The 25,000-nt window shown below is 43.6% G+C and overlaps 2 protein-coding genes across 2 annotated transcripts in view; one reads left to right on the forward strand and one right to left on the reverse strand.

Annotated features, from left to right (window-relative positions):
* si:dkey-34e4.1 (carboxyl-terminal PDZ ligand of neuronal nitric oxide synthase protein) overlaps positions 1 to 11,890 on the reverse strand; it is a 73,984-nt gene extending 62,094 nt beyond the window's left edge. The window contains 2 exon segments of the mRNA XM_048259537.1: positions 8,055 to 8,126; positions 11,319 to 11,890. Coding sequence (XP_048115494.1) covers positions 8,055 to 8,126; positions 11,319 to 11,423 — 177 coding nt within the window. The 5' untranslated portion in view covers positions 11,424 to 11,890.
* A 1,644-nt stretch (positions 11,891 to 13,534) lies between these two features.
* ttll11 (tubulin tyrosine ligase-like family, member 11) overlaps positions 13,535 to 25,000 on the forward strand; it is a 34,463-nt gene continuing 22,997 nt past the window's right edge. The window contains 2 exon segments of the mRNA XM_048259738.1: positions 13,535 to 15,053; positions 21,974 to 22,073. Coding sequence (XP_048115695.1) covers positions 14,562 to 15,053; positions 21,974 to 22,073 — 592 coding nt within the window. The 5' untranslated portion in view covers positions 13,535 to 14,561.

The following is a 25,000-nucleotide window of genomic DNA, read 5'->3' on the forward strand; positions in this document are numbered from 1 at the left end:
AAGTAGCACAACCCTCGGAGACGGAGAGCCCACGGCAGTGACTCACTCTCCCTTTCAGAAACTCGGGTCTCCTTCACGACTGTCTGCATACTCTTTAGACTATATCATCTTAAAAAAAAAAACTGTTTAGCAGTGTGACCAGGATGTTGGTAAATGGACATTCTAAAGAATATCTGGGTTCATGGAATTCAACATGAAAGTTTAGAACCTTAAATAGTTGCGGAACGGAATCTTTTGTTAGAATGTTCAGAACTCCCCCGATGAAGAAGCAGGTACTGTAGGTAGTCCAATCCCAGGACACCCCACACACACACACACACAAACACACACACACACACACACACACACACACACACACACACACACACACACACTCGCTTGTCTGCAGATATCTGCATCAGGTCCAGTGAGGGGCACCCAGCTCAGCTGTGTACCACTTTGTACTCCAACCGCAATGCAAAGCTTCTGTCTACACACACCTTCTGGAAGGCCCTACAAGATGGTCGCCGGGGTCCCCACTAGTGCCGGCAGTGTGACGGTGAGATGATGAGTGTTGCCGTGCTCCTGTACAAAGCGCAGTGCGTGTATGAGAGAGGTGAATACGGCCTCAGATGGCGTTTAGGCCCTCCCGCGCCACTAGCCGCCTCCCAGCGGCAACGCTAATGACATCATCACCCTGCGTCGGCACATTCGACCCGACATATTCACCACAGGGGAAACACGCAGACACAAATGCACACACACACACACACACACACACACACACACACACACACACACACACACACACACACATAATTAACATAAAAGTTTCAAATATAGGATTGTCCCATGAGGCATACTCACATTTATTTTTAAGTAGAGACTAGCATGCATGTGTATGCACACACACACACACACACACACAGGCTGTGAATTGCTGTGTTTAGCTGTGCTCTTTGGGGATATAGTTTTAAAGCTAGGAAACATCAAAAGAGAAACATATACAGACACACACGCACACACATGCATACACACACAGACACAGACACACACCACTCCTGCTGTCTTAATCATTTCAGCACCAGAGCTTCCCTCAAGCAATCAGCAGCTCAGCCCCTCTGCAATGGAGCCTATAAACACAACCTGCCACGAGAGTGAGAGAGAGAGAGAGAGAGAGAGAGAGAGAGAGAGAGAGAGAGAGAGAGAGAGAGAGAACCATCTGAAGAAACACCATTTGAAAACCATTAAAATACTACTGCAGAAAATCTGTATATTTTACCAATACACAAACTTCCTAAAGTGATTAATAGAAATGGACCAGTCCTTTACACATACCATCTCTCCCTGACCTGAGCCATGTTTGACGGAGGCTGGTAGTGCTGCAGCACAGTTGTTGCTTCCACTAATGATTTAAACATGGATGTCATATCTCGGCCTTCATTGATGCTTTATGGGATGCTTTATGGATGGCCATTGGTCAACTTCTTCTGCACCACAGTGTTTCCCAGAGAAACACTTTGTGGTGGTAGGTTTGCAGAATTAACTTGAACGCAACAGTTTTTAACAAATTAGCACAGCGTGGTTATGATGCTAACACACAATTTAGTACATCCTGGAAAATCATTTTGTGGTGGTCAATGTTGATATTGTGGTGGGCCGCCACAAATAAGTCAACGTATGGGAAACACTGCACCAACAGAAAATAGGCCAACACCACAATGGCACACCAATGCAGTTTTGTCAACACCTGTCCAGTAAAGCAAGCACAGGTGCTGGCCCTGCACATGCACAGACCAAGTGAGACACAGTACCGTTAAGATTATGGTAAAGGCCAATCCTGGGTAGCTGATCGACGAAAAAAAAAACAAACGTTTCTGCTATCGATGTCATTAAACATGGAGCCCTACAATTAAGTGGTGGTATGAGCATTCATTCAATCAGGCTCTGCGCGAGAGAAACTGAAACTAATCGATAACGTTGGTATCAAAGCTCCGCTTCAACCTGTTGGAAGGCTATTTATTTATTTAACTAAACTTAATAGAACGGCGTTGTTTTTGGAACTTCCTTAGAAACAGAGCAGAGACTGTATAATACACTGTATAGCATTGAGTATTGCATAGTCAAATTTCAATATAACGTGGCCAAGAGCTATTGTAGCCTTCTTTCTGGGTACATGTAGATGAGCCCTATGACCCAAAAGTCTGCCATGACCGGGCCTCAGGTCAAAGAAGTTTGAGAAAGGCTGGTCTATATAACCTGCATCAGAATGAGGTTTGCAATGGTGCTACTGAAGGCACGGGTTGAAGACCCAGTCAGTTACGTCCACGATATGCACATTTGTGTTGGGTAACACCTCCACACTGAACCTTGACACACACACTACCACAGATGAGCGTAGCTGACCCGAAGTTGACCCAGTTTGGAGGTAATTTCCTGAACCCTCTCCCCATCTCTCTCAGACCTTTTTCTTTGCATTAAACTGCACATACAACCTTTGTTTACAAAAACAATGTGCTTGCTCTACTTCCAAAATGATCCACTAATAACTCAATGTACAACAGTGAGTCTCACTTAAAAGGTGAGGAGTTTGCATCTATTATTCATAGCAATGAAGGTCATCACCTGGCCTTTTTAGAGAACTGGAAGCAGCTGAGGCAGACACAGGAAAAAGTGGTCAATGGACAGAGAAGAAGAGAGACAGACACTAAGTGTGAAGAAGAACAAATAATCAAATAATAATAATAATAACAATACAATAATAATAATAATAATAATAATAATAATAATAACAATAATAACAATAATAATAACAATAGCTTAAATTTATATAGCGCCTTTCAGGATAACCAAGTTCGCTTAACTCAAATGGCTCTGTTTCTAATAACATTGCAGTTCTTCAGTCAATATACACAGATTCACACATGCATGCACAACAACACACACACCGCTGATGCAGGGGCTTCATCAGTGTGCTGACAGTAGCTGAAGTGTGTTTACAGATCACACACTCCCATCTGCCCAGCATCACACACAGTAGCTGAAGTGTGTTTACAGATCACACACCCCAGCATCTGACCTTTCAACTTTGACCTTTCAACTACAGCTGAAGTCAACTTCGACTTCAGAGCTCTACGTTGTCCACAGTCCAATGAAGCCATACATTTACAATCTTTCTCTCATCCCTTTTTCTCTCTCTCACTTCATTTCTTTGTCTGTTTTTCGCTCCTCCTCTCGCTCTCTTTCATTCTCTTGCTCTCTCATTCTCTGGTCTGACCGACTCTGTGTTCCTTGCTTGGGTGGTGGAACACAAGAGAAAGAACAAAGCACATTAACAGCAATTATACTGGATCTGTCGCAGACTTCTTAATTACATCCACAGTCACCACACAAAGTTCTAAACAAAAGACCACCAGTACCAGTATTCCTCAGAGACCTACATTTTAGACCTAAATATCTGTACAAGCTTACCAAGTCTTACTCTCTCTCACACACACACACACACACACCTCTCCTGGGGGCTCATTTACCCATAAACATACAACTGCAAGCAACAACAGCAGTGTGTGTGTGTGTGTGTGTGTGTGTGTGTGTGTGTGTGTGTGTGTGTGTGTGGTGGGGTAGAGAGAGAAAGGGTGTGGTGACACCGTAAACAATTTCTACAGCACACACACCCACAGTCACACACACACACCCAGTCACACACACACACACACAAACAAACTAACTAACCTACTTTTGAATGCAAAGTAACAAGTGTGAATTTTTCTGTGTGTAAACGGAACATGCATCCCAATGTTTGCCCTGACAAACACAACTGCAGTCTTTCTGAATGAAAATAAAGATAAAATAAAGAAAGAATAAAACACAAATACACCCACGCAAATGTGTATGTGTGTGTGTGTGTGTGTGTGTGTGTGTGTGTGTGTGTGCAGCATGACTAAGAGCATTAGTGTGTAAAAAACAGAGGCCATTAGGGGTGGACCTAAGGTCAGAGAAGACTTGATCATCACACGACTGAACATGCCACAGCATGAAGAGTATGTGTGTGTGTGCGTGTGTTTGTGTGTGTGTGTGTGCTCGTGTGTGTGTGTGTGTGTGTGTGTGTGTGTGTGTGTGTGTGTGCGTGTGTTTGTGAACATGAGTGAGCACATGTGTAAGTGCCATTAATGTGCAGTGTGTGTGTGTGTGTGTGTGTGTGTGTAAATATGCTTGCAAGGGATATAATGAGGATGTTGCTGAATGCTAGATCTTTATCGGGCATATTATCACCCCATCAGCAAACACTCTATATGACACTCTGGTATGGATGGCAGGAGAGGAAAGAGAGGATAGAGAGAGGAAAGGGAAGAATGAGAAAGGACATGGAGAGTAAGAAAAGAGAGGGAAAAAACAAGTGCACGGATGGAATCAGGAAAAAAAAGCTGCTGCTGCTAGAGCAGAGTAATGATGACATCATCATCAAAGTGAAACCAACTTTACTTGTTTAAACTGAACCAAATAAAGCCGGCATAGTGTGCATTTGACTGTCTTGCCGGGCGGTCATATAGGTTTAGTAAAAAAAAAATATTTTTTTCTTTTTTCTTTTTCGCATGTCCAAATTTCCGTCCAAGGATTCCCCGACACTGAAAGACCGGGTAGACGAAACTTGGTGGGCATGTAACCCCATATGGATTAGCATGGAACCATTGTTTTTCGTTTTGATCTGTAGCCCCCCCCGCTGGACTGCACCCCCCGAAAGGAGGGTAGGGCAGACACAGTTTTCTGTGAATATCTCGAGAACCGTAAGGTTTAGAAGGACCATTTTTTTTTGTATGTTGATCTCAAGGGGCCATGTCAACCCATTCCATAACCACTCATTTCATGTATAGCGCCACCTAGTTAAACACAAAAAAGTAAAAATGAGGTGTTGTAACTGCAGGTATCTGTGATCTAACATAGTCAAAACTGCACGAAATTGGAAGTGTAGGATCATTATGACACCCTCTGAATGCACGCCAAGTTTCGTGGAATTAATTTATGTTACTATACACCAACTGGCCTGTGGGTGGCCGGTCTATCTGTGGATATCTCGAGAACCGTAGGGCCTAGGAGGTCCACCTTTTTTTTGTATGTTGGTCTTAAGGGGGCATGTCAACCCATCCCATTACCACTTATTTCATGTATAGCCCACCTAGTTAAAAAAAAAAAAAAAGCAAAACATTAGGTGTTTTCATCACAATATCTCTGGCTGACATGGTCAAAACTGCACGAAATTGAAAGTGTAGGATCATTATGACACCCTCCGAATGCATGCCAAGTTTTGTGAACTTTCGTTCATGGGGGGGCCTTACAATAAAATATTTTATGTGTACATTTAGTGACCATACACCAACAAGGATTCCCGACACTGAAAAGACCGGGTACACAAAACTTGGTGGGCATGTAACCCCACATGGATAGCATGGAACCATCGCCGCGTTTTGACCTGTAGCCCCCCCGCTGTACTGGACCCCCCAAAAGGAGGGTAGGGCAGACGCAGTTTTCTGTGAATATCTTGAGAACCGTAGGGCCTAGGATGACCAATTGTTTCCGTATGTTTGCCTCCAGGGGTCATGTTACCCATTCCATGTGCACACATGTGCATAAACAGATGCACACACATACATTCACAGTAATCATACGTATGACACATACTCACACAGTAGACATATGTACGCATGCATGCACATGCACAAACACACATATACGAGGCAAACACACAAGCACAAACACACACACACACACACACACCCACACACATAAACATAAACGTATTACATCGCTACACATGCACACAATTCAAGAATTTCTCAGAATTATGAACAGGCAAGATGGGGTGGGGTTGTATAAAATTAATTTTACATGTGAAATCTATGAACTAATCATGTTTTGGTACTTGTTGTCTAGCAGATACCAGTGAGAATTGAGTGTGGATAATGCAATTTAGTGAGACAGTTAGAATCATATAGGCCTTTCAGCGTGATTTATTTTTGTGGAAAAAATGTGCTGGACTGGGCGGCGGTCATATTTTGTACCACTCTGCGGTACATCTAGTTATTTTAGCCACAAGCACTTCGTGATGGAGCACACAGTGTGTAAAAATTGCATTTGGGGCTTTCTGCTATATGAGAGCTATCACTTTACTATTATTCCCAGTCATTATCATGAAAAATATAATGTTCAGATATGTGACAAATTATTCTAATGGCATTGTATAACAACCCTCATAGTAAAAGGTATATTTGACATTTTACAATGTATTTATTTGTTTCTTTTATTTTTCCTTCCAACTTGCTGAGGCCCCCCTGGCACCCGCTTGCGGCCCCCACTTTGAAAACCACTGGTTTAGATTGACTTCATGCTGGGGTTCCGGTAGCAGAGGTGTGCCGTTTAACACGACCTTTGAAGTAGAGGTCTGCACTCCTGCGGGACCCGCGCGTCGCAACGCAAAAGAGCGCGGCGCGGGGGCAACTTTTTTGTTAGCCTACATTCAGAACCAAGACACTTCAAATCAGGAGTCTTTCTCAGGTGTGTGTGTGCTCCTTTCGTGAGACAGAAAGAAAAGCTGAGTAGGCTATCCCTCCTGCATGCGGGCTTTAGCGGGGCGGGAGCGGGACATCATGTTACAGATGCGGGCGGGAGCGGGACATCATGTCACAGATGCGGGCGGGAGCGGGACATCATGTCACAGATGCGGGCGGGAGCGGGACATCATGTCACAGATGCGGGCGGGAGCGGGACATCATGTCACAGATGCGGGCGGGAGCAGGACATCATGTCACAGATGCGGGCGGGAGCGGGACATCATGTCACAGATGCGGGGCGGGAGCAGGACTACAAATGACACATTCATGCGGGAACGGGCGGAAAAATCAGACCCGTGCAGACCTCTACTTGGAACACACACACACACACGCACGCACGCACACACACACACACACACACACACACACACACACACACACACACACACAGACACACACACAGACACACACACACACACACACACACACACACACACACACACACACACACACACACACACACACACACACACACACACACACACACACACACACACACAGAGAAGCTGAGGAAGGATAAAGCAACACTAAAGGGTGCAAATATAGAAAGGGTGGATGGAAGGAGGGACGTTTCACAAGAATGAGAGAGATAGAGTGATGGAGAGAGATAGAGTGATGGAGAGATAGAGTGATGGAGAGATATAGAGTGATGGAGAGAGATAGAGTGATGGAGAGAGATAGAGTGATGGAGAGAGAGGGATTGAGGGAGACGGGAGAGAGAGACTGAAAATGAATGTAAGTGTGTGTGTGGTGTGTGTGAGAGTGAGACAGAGACACGGGTAGGGAGAGAGAGAGAGAGAGAGAGAGAGAGAGAGAGAGAGAGAGAGAGAGAGAGAGGGAGAGGGAGGTCTCCTGAGGTGCTGCCGTCGTTTCCTGTAAAGCTAACGAGCAGTAGTGGAGCAATGCACTCAAACGACAAATCCAATCTAATTACACACTACTCACAGCGTTTGTGTGTCTGTCTGTCGCGCTCTCTCTCTCTCTGTGTGTGTGTGTGTGTGTGTGTGTGTGTGTGTGTGTGTGTCTCTCTCTCTCTCTCTGTGTGTGTATCTGTGTGTATCTGTCTCCTTGTCCACTCTCCTATTCCTTCTGTGTATGGCAAGGTATGGTTCAAGATTCAACAGAGCACGCACACACACACACACACACACACACACACACACACAAATATGAGCACTGCAGGGTGTTTATTGTTCTTTCCCTGTAGATAACACCAGCACCAGCAGCACCATGCTTGTTAAATCACACACACACACACACACACACACACACACACACACACACACAGCACTTAACCAGCACATACGGATTTACCAGCAAGAGTGAAAAAGAGAATGATGGTTGGTGGGTGGAATGAGTGTGAAGGGGAAATGTTGAAGGTAGCCAGAGAATGTAGCAATGATTATTTATAACACTGTAATAAGTCTGATGTAGTGTGTGTGTGTGTGTGTGTGGTTGTGTAAAACCTACTCGGATCCTTCTCATTGCTGCAACAATCTCCATGCGACTGTTGGGCCTTGGCACATCCAGACTGCCAACATACTGAAAATAAAAGTGAATGTGTTAAGCATTAATGCAATCTACAGGCATCAGACAAGACAAAGGCACACCTCAGCACAAACAGGCGAACAAACAAGCGCATAAGCGAACTAAGCGGCTGCTTGAGTTGCAATCGAGTTTCTTCTTTTTTTACATAATAAATAACGTAAACATCGTATAAACAAGATCTGATTTCATGATCTGATTTCATGATCAATATACCTGCCTACTGCTACTGTGTCTGCCAGCCTTTGAGTCATGCGCATAAAGTAGACACCTCGGTGCATAGACAATTCGTGCAGACACTGCATCAAGTTCAAAAATCGGAAGAGACGGTAATGTTAAGACAAGTCACAAAAAAGGACGTATCCCTCTGGTGCCGAAAACAGAAAGAAGAAAATGACAGAGGAGGAGAAAAACAAGCAAGATACAGGTATGTTTGCATTATTATTTACAGTATGTTTTGTGCTTGAGGTAGCTAGCTAACTGTCATGATCTAATATAAGCCATCACCAGAGCTACTAAATCCTAGCCTAGAAATCTAGACGCGCCCCTAGCGGCCGCAAATTACATTTGCTGCCAGGGCTAACTAAATCCCCGCCATCAACAGAGAAATGTCTCCCATTAATATATATTTATCTAGGTGTATTTCAGATGTCAAGGATATTGGGGTTGTTTTGGATGTTCAATCAAGCATGTACCCTAGGTGGGCTTATGTTGTAAATTAAAGTTAGCTAGCTAGAAGATAGCTGACTGAAGTGGACATTAGCAGTAGCTACATGAAAACGTAGCTAAAGGCAATTTTACCACAGAGGTATTGTTTCTGATTTCGCACCTGAAAGTGTTGATAGTTTATTACTGTTCTATAATATGTGACATAGTGGTAAGTCTGATAGCAACAGCAGGCTAAGCCCAGGCTCCCAGTCCCAACCCCAACTCACTTACTAGCGCGACTCTGGGCATCCGTAACATTCCAGCTTCATAGGCAAAGATGGAACAGTACGTGCGCTCTGCTCTAAGATCTTTGGTGAGAGATGGTAACATTAGTGTTTATAAGAAAATATACCATGTTGGGTGGGGAGACTTCTGTGATGAAAATACACTTAAATTTGATTAAGATAGTGGCGAGTGATGTAGCGGTGCTACCCTAATATTTAGGCTGCAGTAGATCACCATGTTAAGCGTTCACCATACTGCAATTATGCCTCATTTGCCAATAGAATATGAATTGTTAGATGTGGAATTGCTTGTTGATGAGTGTAGCTCATGAGCTCATTCTGCTCGATCAACTATGCACTTATTTTATTTTTTTTCAGGGACACTGTTGAAATACTTTGGAGCACATCTCTAACTCTACCTCATCAAGTGTCTGCCTCGGCTGATGACACAGAAGGTGAGGTTTTCTTGATGGCAAATGGTTACATAGCCTGTTAATATGACATGACACATTTAACATAGTTTTTTTTAAAATGTATTTATGTATTTATTTAATCATTGCAGATTCGTCCACTGCTGTCCACTGTGAGGTTCAGATGCCTGAAAGCCAGGAACGAAGTAGGAATAATTTTTTGGGACATTTTATTTTTGATTATTAATGTTTGTCTATTTTGGTTTTATTTTGTAGTTGAAGATTGCTCAGTTAATGCACATTTGTGGATTTGTTCTGCAAATCTGTTGAAAAACAAGTCATTAAACTGATGTACTTGTTTACAACAAATACAAACGATGTTGTATTTTGTTATTTGTCAATTCAACTTAAGTAAACCACCCTTAGTGCTTCACTTTGAATATGAAAGTTTCAAATAAATCTGAACCCCTCTAAGATTAAAAGGTGACAGGGTTGGTGTAAATAACAACTATATTAATACATTGGTTTACCAAGCACATGGGGCCAGAAGTCTAGAGCGGAGCCCCAAAACATTTTTGACATGTGAGCAAGGATGGATTACTGAATGAGCCTACCGAGCCCAAGAGGTCAAGGGACCCTGAACCCCAAGTAGTTGTGTGAAGTCACTACCTCTATAAGTCAAAAAGCAAAAGGCTATGAATCTGAACAAATTTAGGTACTGCCCCTCTCCAGCTGACCATCCCAAAAATGCACCAGAATACAGGAAATCACATCTACCAAATTCTGAATCCCCCCACCCCCCACACACACCCATTTGTACCCACATTTGCACAAATAGGAGAGGGTCCTTATGCATCTGTGTCCAGGGGGACAGTAGTTTATAATCAATCACTGTATTAATACATAACCTCAATGTATTCATTTATAATATAACATTATAGTGTGAAGTTGTCAATTATCGCCAAGCACAGGTGACTCCGCATTGTGGGAGGGGCCCCCCAAATCAAATTCTGCTTAGGGCCCCCAAAAGGCTCGGGCCGCACTGGCACAAACGTTGTACCGACAGACTGTTATGATAAAAAAAAAGATTACGCATACGTTAGACAATCAATTCACTGTTGTTTTATCAGCATGACTATAGTGCAGTGGTGGCAAAATAAAACAACAAAGCATCGTATTGCCCTGTGGAATAACAGTAGTATATTCAAGGCACGACGATTGATCACGGAGACGGATACATCTACGTGGGCAGGTTCTAATGATCACAAGAATTGAGACATAAACATCATCGCAGCAAGGAGCTGACTGTTGTGTGTTCAACACAGGCAGGCAGGAAAGCGTGTAGGTTTGTGGTGTCAAAAGCATAGCCTAGATCTTTTCATTTCCCAACACGGGTGAGACGGATGTGGTGCGCAACGTCATTTGGTGCGCATCTCGACCTTTGGTGTTTTGAATGAAGAGATGAATTTGCGCTTAGGCTAGACTATAGTGCCTCTGTTTGACATGTAGGTTCCTTCTAGGTAGCATCCACCTTTCAATCACATCCCCAAATGCCCTGTCAGTCGCAGAATCGTCGTATAAATCCACCAAAATGATTCTGTCATAAATAGTGTTTGTTGGTTGGCACATAGTTCACTTTTTGAAAAGCCAGAGACCAAGGCTACAAACACCCAACGTACCAAAGTGCCAAGTTACTCCAAAAAGTTCTTAAATCAAACTCTGCAGAATAAAGCAGTTTGGACTTGACAGCAGTGTTAACGAAGTCCACCTAGGTTTATTAAGTTGGTCTTTCAATGAAACCCTCGGCTTTCTAACCACACCAGCGTTGTTAACTGGACGCATCTTACCTTGGCTTGGAAGTGAATCCCGTGCTGAAAAGCCTCTTCGTTGTGGAGAGGGACCCGGGAGTCAGCCACATCGTCCACCAGATTGTACCTGTTCCGTCCGGGCATTTTATTTTCAGATAGCACGTAAACGGGCTACGTGGTAATATGAGCCCGGTCCGTCCGGCACGGCTACAAAATAACCAGGAGAGTTTATGCCTAATCGCAGGTGGACGGCTGCCTGCCCCACTCCGGATATATCTAACACGCCGACAACACGGCGCAGACTGCAAGTGGCAGCGAATGAATAATGCCCATGACAACCCCTGTCTGCGGTTGCATCGGCGAGGAGTATCCACAAAGGGCTCGTTTAGGCGCCTATTCCCTTGTCCCCAATCTCGACTGTCGTGCTGATCTCTCTCCGTAGGCTACAAACACAACTTTCGAAACCCACTAGGCGATTGTCAATTATTTTCCTAATCCATCGTACAGGGTCTCATCGCAGTCCGTCACAGAGCCTATAAATCCAGACGGTCAGTGCTTAATTTGTTGCGGTTCCTGCAGGTCGGTCTCCGTCGCTCTCTCACAGGGGTTGGGTTTGAATCTCACGGCGGGTGGCATTGCTCATTAGCGCCGCACGCTCTCCTCTGGACTGATTCCCGATTGGAGCAAAGTTCCGTCACATGACTCCGTCCACCGGGAGGAGAACATTGGCGTGAAAAGATCGGAAGTATTTTTTTTTTTTTTTTTTCAGAGAGGTTATGGTAGGACGAGGAAGAGCCCTCCAACTGGACAGTATTCGTCTGCTTGTTGTTTTAATGTTCTCATACAGCAAAGTGAAAGTTTAACCTTTTGGCTACTTGTTGTGATCCTTTAGTAGGCCTAATATGTCTTTCCATTCAATGACACTTCAAGCCTATCAGAAGTTCAAACTTAAGTTAAGGGTTGAAATGTTGTGAGCGGTTCATTCAGGGGTCATAAGCAGTTTTTAGAAAGCATTCGAACATGGTTAATGATGCCATTATTATTTAAGCCTATAACGAATGAAAACAAATTTGCGCAAGCCTATATGTTGCTAAATTGGTCCATCATAACACCTATGTCACAACATCAGAGGGCAGACGAGTCGTCTTAGTCATGGGACTCTTCCTATGCGCTGCACCCTCATCCCTCAGGATAGCACATTTTAAGTTTGCACAAGAGCGCCATCTGCTGGTTGGAAAGACTCGGGGAAAACAATATCCTTATCCTATGCGTGATTGGCTCTGACCGACTGCTGAATATACTACTGTCAAACTATTTAGCTGGCGAACTATCATTATAAAGCATGTGAGTTCTTTAATTGGCAGGTTTACACCAAAACCAAGTTTTGTTCTACCCTAAGACTTCGTTCTTTAACGCGAGTTATTATCCTACCACATCAACAGCAATATTTTATAATGACCTTCTCAATAACACTAAACCAAGGGGGCTACATCAAGATTTTTGGAGGGATGACCTACCCCAATATACATTGGACCATTAAACCACACAATGATCCAAAACATACAGCCAAACGAGGCAAGAAATGGTTAACAGAGAACAACATTTTAGAATGGTCCAGGCAGAGTCCAGACCTCATCTGTCAAAAAAGTGAGCACAAGGCCAAGGCAAATAATCGTTCCTGCCTCAAAACCAGGATTGCTGCTAAAAAAGGTGCGGTCTAGAATCATTTTGGTGATATGGAGAGATATGCCTAGGTATTGTGAGAGCTGTGATGGCAAATAAAGATGTTTACATTGATTATTTAAAAAGGGTATGAATACCCTTTGGACACACCATTTTTCCATAAAAATGTAAAAAAAAAAATGATGAAAACGCTTCTTTTTTGATTCCATGTTTCTACCACATTGTCTTAGGCTGCAACCTTTTGGCATGTGGCAGTGTCATTTTTAGTCAGAACAAACATATTGGTCAAGAGAAAAGCAACATTAAATCTATATTTGCCAGGGGTATGAATATTTTTCTTCTTAACTTTATATATTCTATAATTTGTGGTGGTTTTTTTTTTCGCCTAAAAGCTGCACACATTGATGCCGCTTTTGATTTTAGCTTGAAAGGTTCGTATGCTGCAACTTTATTTTCCAAATCGCTTTTTTCCTCGGTAGGCTCATGGGTAGGCTAATCGGCAGTGGCAGGAGCAGTGCGGTAACTGTCGTGTGCCTTATGGGCTTCCGTCAGTTGCGTTGTCAACGGGACAAACCATGGATCAGGACCAAACATAAGCGCAGGAGCAGTTGCGCTGTGGCCGCAGAAATAACAGTCCTTCGGACGCCTAGCCTAACCGGGCTGTGGCATTGGACACATCTGTTTTCTGTGCTCTGACAGCTCTCCCGATGCTGTCATCTTTTCCTCCACCTCGCCCACTCTCTAGGTAAAATGTATCGTAACGGTTAGCCTACACGCAATGGTTGCGGTAGCTAGAAATCATTGCTCCAGTTTCCTAAGACATTAGTAGCTTGTCAAGTCAGTCTTGCTTCTAATGTTAGCGTGAACGCGTTCAGGGAACATATTTTTTCGGTTTAGTTAGCCAGTTACAGTTAGCCAGCAAGCTAATTCAGTTAGTCAGTTCAATAGCTTGCCAGATGGCCTGCATAACGTGAAATGGTTGTCTAACGTTAATGTTTTTTGGTCTAACCAACCTATTTATGCATTTGTCAACATGGGATAATTTAACGTCACTACAAAAGTTCAGTGACGGGTCTGGTCTATACTCTGCGACAGCTTGCTAGTTACCTTGGTAGATCAGTATCTGCATCGTCAGTCTTATGATGGGCGTTAGCTGTTTCTTTTCATCAATCTGTGATGTAACGGTCAGCTAGATATTCTGCACAGAATTACAGTTTTATTATTTTACACAGGGCAGAATCGCTGAATTTACAGATGAAGTTAACTTATTGCTTTGACAATGCATACCTATGCTACACTTCTGCCACCTCTCTTGCAGTTCAATGTAAGTTTGGCCATAGCTGAATTTCTCGGTTGTCTTCGTGTTTAACCTAGCCATATGGCTTGCTATGCAATTTTCCGTTACTTGCACCTGCCGAGTCGTGTCAGCTGAAGCGTGCTTTATAGCACAGATCAGAACAGCGGCTAGCTTTAGTTGATTTTGAGACAAAGTTAAACCACTTGTCATATGCTGCTTGTCTGTGAATTACCAAACCATAGACGCTTTTGCACACAAATTGCACTCTGTTTACACACTCGCTCGCGTTTTGGGCATACATAATGAGTGATCATTATGTGAAGGTAAAAGTTCAGCTTGAACAGCTAAAATCCATGGGCGAGGTGGAGGAGGTAGATGCGGCTGAGGAGGAACAGGTGTATACCGAAACACCACCGGCATCCCTTTCACCTGTTCCCACGGCCCTCGAGGTCCGGAGGGACACCTCAAAGATTCTCGGCACGGCCAGAAACCGGAGCAAAAGTCGAACTAAGCTCGGCGACCCTAACATTAAACCGGACGCGCCTGTTAGCCGCCTGGACAATGCGCCCTCGCTCCAGATTAAAGGCACCGGTAAGGTTTTGCAGGAGAAAGCTGAGGCCAACGGAAACGTGGTGAGCAGCCAGACACAACAGAAAGATACCAAAAGTGCACAAAGCAAAGAGGATGCCAACAAACTGGCCAAAAAGAGGAGACCGGTCACTGTGGATACGTCTAAGGCTAAGACATCTCTAGAAGCGCTCAAACTCAGCATCCGGCAGCTCAAATGGAAAGAGGTAAGTTAGACCAAAGCGGAGATGCTCTACTTGTGTTTTTTCCGTTTTTATTTTCATATGTTTTATTGTTTTATGCAACCTCACAATACTTTCCACGATGAGGAATCGCGTGGCCTGCTTACAGAATGGTCATTTAACTGACATTTTACCAAAAGCTCTCAACATATTATATTGCGTATTGTGGATTCAACCAGAGAAGGCATGAAGTAAGTAGAAAAGATTTAAATATGAGTCAAGCTTTTGATGAAATCACAACATCCCCGCTGGCAGTCTGTAATGTGCGCCAGGCAGGCACCGGCGGTGACCCATACACACCGCCAGCTCCCAGTAGGGCCTAGTTCCGTGTCCCTGGTTAAGGGAAATTATGTCCCTGAATGGGGTTTTATAATTTAACATTAAGCATGACACGTTACTGTGAAATTAACCCGAACTCTCCCATACATTTTAATTGACTAGGTGTGGCAGCCTACCATGGAAAACCACTGCCTTTTCACCGTGCGCTTTGGCGCACAATACCTCCGCCGGCCACTGGTGTTACACACCCTCGCTAAGTACATTAATGAGTGCGTTGATAGAAGCCAGGGATATACTGTCCCTTGAAACTAATGCAATTCATATCCACCGCCTGCATGTTATCGCTCTAAATTATACATGCAACAGGCTACGTTAAACTAGCGCCTGTGACGTTTCATTGCGAGCGAGCAGGCCCGGGGCACCAGCTGTAACATAAGCCTCGTGCGCAGGAGCGCTTACTTTTCAATATTCGTCGTGAACACACTGTAAACCGAGTTGGAAACCGATCCCTCATCACTAAGCTATTCATAACCGCTAGTGCATCCAGTCAAGCAAGGCGACTCAGGTGCCCTTGGTGTCCTTCCTTTCATCCTAATGCAGGCTTGTGTCAAGTTCATCATTACCGATTCTGGTATGCGGTTGCATTTCATTTAGGACTGGATAGCAGCAGGTTAGATAAACAAACACTGTCTCACTTCTTGGGGGTTTAATCCTAAATACTCCAATTGGCAGAGGCTTTCTTCCCTCTCTTAAGTCAGTTGCTCTTACACTTCACACTTGGAGAAGACGCATTAATAAACAGAAACCCAGCATGTATTACAACCCAGCATGTATTACAACTGTCATTAGGATCATTATGGCTCCTGGGCAGTCACAAGGAGAGGAAAGACTGCATGAAAGCCATTCCAACTACCTGCTCATACAATGTACATTAATTTTTTTAGCGGACACTTTTCATCCAAAGTGACTTACCGTACATCAATTCTATTATAAGGCATTATTGCATTGTTCCCAGAACAACTTAGGCTTACGTGCCTTGCTCGAGGGCACAACATCGGAAGCTGGGAATTGAACCCACAGCTTTTCTGGCCACTGCATGCTAGCCCACTGCTAAACCACTACGCTAAATTCAAGTGAAGTTTGGAGGCCGTATCAGGATAATAAAGATGATAATCGCACTCACAAGCGTTTGCTCTTAATAAGTCTATGTTGGACCATGTCTTCAACAAACCCAGGGCCATATCAGGGACTCAACATAGCTGTATCAGGCCCTCCCTGTGTTGGCTGCCCTCTGGGCTGGACTGTGGATAAAGCAAGTTCAGAACTCCTTTACTCTGTCTCCTTCAGACACGCATGAAAGCTCAACCAACGGATCCACATGTTTAAGCAACCAACGTATCCACATGTTTAAGCAACCAACCTATCCACATGTTTACGTATCCAACCTATACACTGGCAAAGTTACATTTGAAGGCCTTTCAGTGACCTGAAGAAACCTTGTTTACCCACACAGTCTTTGGTGTGTAACCTCTTAAAAAAACGATGTTGAATGTCTTGAACATGTTTTCAGACTGTGAGTTGTTGTGCACCTGTGGTTATACATGTTTTCTCAGTGTGTGTGTGTGTGTGTGTGTTTGTTTCTGTGTGTAGTGCATGTATGCTGCAGTGATTGCCTCATTACTGTGCGTGTGTGTGTGTGTGTGTGTGTGTGAATTTCCAATGGCACAGCAGTTTCCCTGCCATGCAGGAGTCAACCGGCAGTTGACTTTCAGCATATGGGCATTGCCTTAAGTGTGGGAAATGATTACCCTTAATCTGGGATAATCCAGCATACTCATAGCCCCTGCACGGGGAGAGGAAGGAGGGAGATTGGGATTGCAGCATTATGTGTGCCTGTACAAAACTAGAAGTATGTGTGTGTGTTTGTGTTTTGATATTCAATAAGAAGATGTCAATTCATCACACTTTTCATCCAGCGCTTTTTTTTTTCTCATTCTATTTTCTCTCTCATTCTCTCACACTCTCCCTGTTCTCTCCATCTCCTGCTGTCTTCTTTATTCTGTGAAAGCGATGCAGTGTTGACAAGCTAGCTGTGTAGTTGATGGATAATTCATCCAGTCTAAAGCAGATTAGATGATGATGTGGGTCTACAGCTCCCAGTGAAATGCACCGACGGCTTACTCAGTGCCTTCCAACTTCAGCAAGCTTGGCAAGCGTGTTCCTTTTACAATATCATAAAAATCAAGAAATGCCATGTTTTCCCCTTGAAGGATCTTTTAATGGACACACACACACACACACACACACACACACACACACACACACACACACACACACACACACACACAGAGAGAGAGAGACATGACCCACACTGACTATCTCTCACACGCAAAACAAATCATTTTTCTCATTTCAAATAGTTAAATTCTGACGACACTGTCTTGTAATTTCTGAGATGTTAATCACTGGTTTCTCTAGTGAACCCTGGTTTAGAAAGGAACACACACACACACACACACACACTCCCACACACACACACACTCTGGTGTAGAGAGACTCCTGATGCATGTTATTATTGTTTCGCTCTGCACAAAGTGACCATGCCGTTGGATATTTCCAGCACGATCCATGTCAAGTGGTCAGCCAGCCTCACGTGCTGCGGTGGCCTACTAACCTCTACTGGCCCAGTCACGCCAATTAGTCACTGTCAGCAGCCATGGCCCAGGGATTGAAAGCGACAGCCACAACATATCTCTCTTTCTCTCTCTCTCTCTCTCTCTCTCTCTCTCTCTCTCTCTCTTTCTCTCTCTCTCTCTCTCTCTCTTCTCTTTTCTCTCTCTCTCTCGATGTCTATCACTCTTCCTGTCTTTCTCTCTCTCTTTATCTCTCTTTCTCTCTCTCTCTTTCTCTCTCTCTCTCTCTCTGTCTCGATGTCACTCTTCCTGTCTTTCTCTCTCTCTGTCTCTCTCACTCCCTTGCTGTCTCTCTCTTTCTCTCTCACTCCCTTGCTGTCTCTCTCTTTCTCTCACTCCCTTGCTGTCTCTCTCTTTCTCTGACTCCCTCTCTCCCCTCTCCCTGCCTTTCTCTCTGTGACATTCTCTCTCAATGTGACCATGGCAACATGGCCACAACGAGAGCTTGTTTTTGTTGAGTCAATCGTGCAACTCATGGAGCAGCTGTGCGTGCGTGCATGCGTGTGTGTGTGTGTGTGTGTGTGTGTGTGTGTGTGTGTGTGTGTGTGTGTAGTGATGTGGAGAGATGTGTGTTTTCAGGCATGTAAAATAGCCTTCTTTATAATGAACCTCTACTGAAGTCAGGAGGTACTTTAACTCCACTCTGCAGAACTGAGTCAACATTAGACCAAAGTGTGTTTGTGTGTGTGTGTGTGTGTGTGTGTGTGTGTGTGTGTGTGTGTGTGTGTGTGTTTGTTTGTGCAATTCAATAGTGGGGAGATAAAGACTGAGGGTACCACAATGCAACAGAACTTTTTAGATTTGATTAGATTAAACTTTGTTGTCACTGCACAAGTAAAATACCAGAGCCAGGACAAACAGTACAGTAGTACATCTAACCCGTAGTGTAACTACCCACACATGTTCCTGCCCCACTGATGCTCCAGACATAAAAGAACTGAGAAGTTCCACAGTTTTGATGCCAGGATGCGGTCAGTCAGTGTTCTGCTTACCAAAGGGGGCTTACCAAATAGTTTTGCGTTCACTTGCAAAACTGTTGCGTGAATCTTGAGTCTGAGTCCAGGCTGCTGTACAGGGTGCAGCAAAGAACTTATAATACAAACAACAATATCAAGCTTTTTTTTAAAGGGACACCAGGCAATGTTTTTGTGTTAATTACTCATCTTCGTAAGTCGGTATATGGTTAAATGACTTATTACAGGGCGAACGAATACTCTCTCGCCCGCCCCTACTGCCTGTAGGAAGAATATCCCGCCTGCAAGTTCAGTGTATCGTACCCGCCGACCGAAGCAGGATCAGTTTACATCCTGAATCCACAGCACAGAGGCAGGCTAACGAAAACGCTGCGATTGTTGCAAGCGTGTGTACAATGGCAGAGCCGGGCTAAGAAGCAGCGAAAACCCTTGACAGAAGATGCAAAAAAAGGAAAAGAGCTTCAGACCGAAAGGGGGGAGTTTCGTAGAGAAAAAAGCATCAGGCTTGCCTGGTGTCCCTTTAAGTTCATAGTACCGGTAGTAATCAGGCCGGCCTCAAAACGTTACTGGCTGACCTGGACTTCTTCCGATTGCCCTAATCATCATCCACCACTGTCTACAGTCATGGCATCTTATGTCATCTAACAGCATATTATGACATCTAACAGCAGCATCAGCCTAAGCAGATCTAGTCAACCAAGACCAGTCATACCACCATGTCATACAGTATATACTCCATACCACCAAGACCAGTCATTAAAGTTGATTAATCACCCACTATGTGGATACTGTTTTTAGACTTGATTTAGATTTTGTATTATTTAGTATAATTTGTATTTTAGTATATTCTTTATCTTCTACTGTCCTTATTGTATAGCAGTGTTTTTATATTATATACTTTAATTACTTTTTTCTGCTGTTAGTGAATGTGTGTGTATCTATCTATCTATCTATCTATCTATCTATCTATCACGTCATATATACTCCATACCACCAAGACCAAACATACCACCATGTCATGTATAATCCGTACCACCAAGACCAGTCATACCACCATGTCATACTCCATACCACCAAGACCAGTCATACCACCATGTCCTATATACTCCATACCATCATCACCAAACATAAACATATCACCATGTCATACTCCATACCACCAACACCGAACATACAGTACCACCCTGATTGTAAAACTACCCACATACATACTACCATGTCATACGTCATACTTCCTGCCTTCTCTCTAGCTGTTTGTTCATTTTTGCTTTTAGACACAAGGAACTTCTTTGTCATCGGCATGTTTTGCCTTCTCTCTAGCTGTTTGTTCATTTTTCACACACATGTTTTGGCACACACACACACACACACACACACACACACACACACTTAGATCTGAACACCCCACAGGAGTTCCTAATCAGCTCATCCATCTGCAATGCCCCCTCCCCCCCCTTTATCCTGTCCGGGATCCTTTTATAGGCCAGTATTATCAGTCTCCATTAAACTACTGTAGTCTCCATTTAGCCTCCCGACTGTGCTGTCTGTTTCTGTTGACCTTTTGGGCCAGCAGCCATTAAGTCCTTGTGTGTTGTGTTACTTTTTGTTTTCCTGGTGTTAATTGTCTTTTTGAACCCCATCTTTCATTGTGCTTTATTCCACTCACCCAGAACTTCAGCAGGGGAACGGATCCACACACAACTCACCTGCTGACTAAGAAAATTAAAGATTGTGATATTTGCAACCCTTGCCTGGTCATCTCTCACAAACAGACGCACATATGCTTGACATGTTTGGCTGCCACAAAAATATCACTGTATGTCTGTGCCTCTACTTATTAGGGGTGTAAAGGTACATATTCGTACCGAACTGTTTAGGCACAGAATGTAAGGTTCAATTTACAGATTTAAGAAGTGTACCGAATGTACCAAATGCAGTCTTTAACAGTAATCAGTGGTACTGTAGGCTTTTTTGCTTGCGGACCATGTTTCAAATCTGAGTTCCCACGCAGACATATTAAGAGGACCATATGTCAGTTTAGTCAATTAACATCAAAAAAACATTCAACGCCTTTTCAAAATTCTATTCCCTTTGCACATCATCAATATCGTTAGTGAATTTTAGGTTAGCAATACCTACAGGCTTACTGTACCAAAAATTAACCGAATTAACCCTATTGCTTATCCACCATTTAGCTTAATGATTATAGACCGTTTAACATTATACCACTGTATAATAAAATGAGCTATCAGCTGCTTAAGATTCTCTTCACCTGTTTGAGGTGTAATATCATGAATTCTGATCATCTAATGTTCTAAATGATGCAAGGATGAAACAGCACTGATGCGCTCAGTTCACTAAGTCCCCTAATAATTAAGCTGAGTAGCTCACCATGTCATAGTTGTATACACCCGGAGGATGGCTGTTGGAGTTTTAGCACTTTGTTTTAGAATGTTGCATGTTACCTGCGACACATTAGCAGGATCTCTGCTAGATTCTTAGGAAACATCAGGACAGTGGTTCTCAAAGTGTGGGGTGGGCCCCACTAGTGGGGAATAGAGACATGACAGGTGGGGCGCGAAGAACAGGAGGAAATTTGTTCTTTTGTGCCTATCTTTAATAATGCCTTTCTTTTTTTGACAAGGAAGATCATAGATTCAAAACAAAATACCACACACAAACATTAGAGTCATAATCAGACCGATATATGAATTAAAAGAACATCTGATCCACGGGAAACGTAATGGGAAACCAAGATGTGAAAAACGTGTTTTAATGTTACCATTTTGCCAGGTTGATGGGGTCAGGTGGGGCTTGAAAATTTCGGAATGTGTGTTCCGGAAAAGTGCGGAATGACAGAAAATGTTTGAGAACCACTGCATTAGGACATCTGAGGTGTGAATAAACTGGCAGCGTCTCACAGAGCTGCTCGTGTGGCTCTTCCTCTCTCTCTGTCCAGTTCCCCGCGGGTCGCCGCACTGCCTGTGACATCTACTGGCACGGGGTGTCCTTCCATGACAACGAGAACATCGTCTCTGGACAGGTCAACAAGTTCCCAGGTACGCAGGGTCCTATTTCCCTGTTCATGATGTAAGGCTCAAATGCTTAGCATATGCTATATTTGTTTATTTATTTATTTATTTTGTTTCTATTTATTTTTTTATTTATTTGGTTGACACTTTTATTCAGAGTAACTTAGAGATGTCAATTACCAATTTTGGCCCTTACCACCTGACTAGAACTGACACTTGACTGTATAAAAACAGCACTCACTGATGCACTTTTTATTATTGTACTTTACCTAAATAGTAAAAAAAAAAATTAGAATTGTTGAGAGAATTCTTTTAAAATGCTTTAAACTGTTTACCATGTTGTAAGTCGCTTTGGCTAAAAAGGCATCAGTGAAATGTAATGTAATGTAATGTAAATTACTTGCAGGGTCAGTCTCCCTGGAGAAACTCGAGGTTAAGTCCCTTGCTCAAGGGCACAACGGTGGCAGGTCTCATGACTTGACAGCTCCTTATTTTATTACCATTGCTATTGGTCCAGTGCTTATACTTTACTGGTCTTCCACTGGTCTTGAGCTTGTTCTACACCAGTTAGCTGTATGCTGTGCTAGCCCTGAGCTTACTGTAGGTCAGCAGGCTTAGTCCATCCCTGTCATCATGACGGAGAAACTGCATCTGATTATCAGCCTGTACGGTGAGAAGGGCACGGAAACCAACCACAGGTGACCAGATGGCCACCACCTCTCTGAACTCTCTCACATGCTAAGCGTGAGTTAGCGAGAGTTAGCGAGAGTGGGAGTGGGCGAGAGAGAGGGTAAGGGGTTTGTGTTCGAAGCGGTTAAATTTAGCTCTCGCTTCCTTGCTGAAATAATTGGAGTTAGGATTATGGAGTTAGGATTATGGCAAGGTCTAAGGTTATTCCAACTAACCAGACCCGTGGCTTTAGCTATAGCTTTGTGTGCCCCTCACATGCCAATCACGCATATAGAGTTGAGTTTGAGCTTAGGGGCATTAGAGCTTTTTAGCACATAAACGTTCTGCAAACTTTTTGATGCGAAGCACAGCATGTGGCTAATACCACAGTTAAATGCCCCACTTTATTCAACAGTGAAATGAGGTGATATTAGATATTAGCACCTTTATTAATGTTTTCACTTGAAGTTGTGCCGTTCTTCATGACGAACATGAGACCCCAAATGTGTCACACCATCGTGTCCCACTAGTTGAAAACTATTCATGTGTTGTATGTGCAATCATAGACTGGCTGCTTTGTGATGGATGTTTGAAATATCTTTCAGTTGGGAACTGTTAGATGTTGTCCTTCTTAAGCAAGTGGTATGCTCCTCTGTGAACATTTGCGCGCGGGAAAAGACGTGTATCATTGACGCGCGGTCCCAATTGTTGGAAAGAACACAAACCCCCCACTTGCGCGTTAATGACACAAAATCTCGTCACGCGGGAGCATGTCACGGCCTTTTGCCGTATTACTGTGTTCTGGGTTTAATATCTGATACCGTAATTTCCCAACCAATAACCGCGTCTTATACTCTACATTGATTGCGACTAATGCGGCTAATACACAGGAAATGACTATATCTGTTCGATGACCCTGTATTTTTCAGGCTTTCTTGAACTTGTGTATGGTAGGCTATACATATTACACTAACTGTGCTGAAAACAGTATTTGTAGCCCTGGAGCTTAATCATTTGTCTCAACCTTTGCCTCTGATTGTGTGACTCGGCATCACACCTCGTAACTCTGCTCCTACTTTCAGGTGCTTGCTTAAGGTCAGAGAGGTCATTGCCAGCTGGATCACCCTTGTCTTTCATCACCCATTATGCTTTGCTTTATTTTTGCCATTTCTAACACCACCTAGCTCAGTGTTTCGCAAACTTTTTCTTCTGGGGACCCACTTTTTAAAAATGACCCATCACGACCCATTTCACTTCGGATCTAAAATGCAACCACCAATATTGTTTTACTGTAGGCCACAGGTTCTCAAACTTTTCTATGCCCCCCTGCAATTCTGCAATCTCAATTACACATGAAACAATGTTAAATATTTTCACCTAGATAATTGAGTCCTCTAGGGGCGATGGTAGTGTTTTAGATAAGGAGCCGAGTTTGAAAAGTTCCCCAGCTGCCACCGTTGCCCTTGAGCAAGGCACTTAACCCTGAGTTGCTCCAGGGAGTCTGGCCCTGCTGCAATTAATTGACATCTGTAAGTTACTCTGAATAGAAGGATCAGCCAAATGAAATAAGATAAAAGATCTGCTAAATGACAGAGCGTGCAAACACAAGGTTATCTCTGCCCCCCATTGATCCCTCAGCGTTAGCTCGGCGCAGCCTTCTGTCAGTGGCGCAATGACAGATGAATTATTGATTGGTTGAAATAGAGGGAGTCATTGGTGTGCATGTCAACACGTGGACACACACTGGAGGCAGATCTATTACCCAGCGGGAGAGTGCATTTACACTGGAGCCATTTTGTGGAGGAGGAGTCGTTAGTGCTGCTATAGCATCATTAGTGTCGTTAGCGCAGTTAGTGCCATTAAGTAAATCCCCTCATGCCAGAGTGAGTCAGCTGAAACAGCACTCTGAAGCCCCGGCCCCCGCTCACTAAAGCCTTTTGTTGGATTTGCCTGATTCTTGCCTCCATTGATCCCATCATGAGGGTTGAAACTCCAACGCTGTGCACTTGCACTCAAAAGGTGTTTCGGGGGAGTGGTAGAGTGAAATGGTTTTTAAGGAGCTGGACTAGCATGCAGTAGCCAGAAAAGTTTTGGGTTCAATTCCCTGCTTCCACCGTTGTGCCCTTGAGCAAGGCACTTAACCCCAAGTTGCTCAGGGGACAATGGCCCTTGTAATATAATTGACATAAGTTGCTATGGATACAAGCGTCTGCTAAATGAATAAATGTAAATCTATAGTTTGGCTAGATGGTTAGTGAAAGAGTCTATGTATAGATTTACATATG

Source organism: Alosa alosa, chromosome 12, assembly GCF_017589495.1.
Source record: "Alosa alosa isolate M-15738 ecotype Scorff River chromosome 12, AALO_Geno_1.1, whole genome shotgun sequence".
Classification (NCBI taxonomy): Eukaryota; Metazoa; Chordata; class Actinopteri; order Clupeiformes; family Clupeidae; genus Alosa; species Alosa alosa.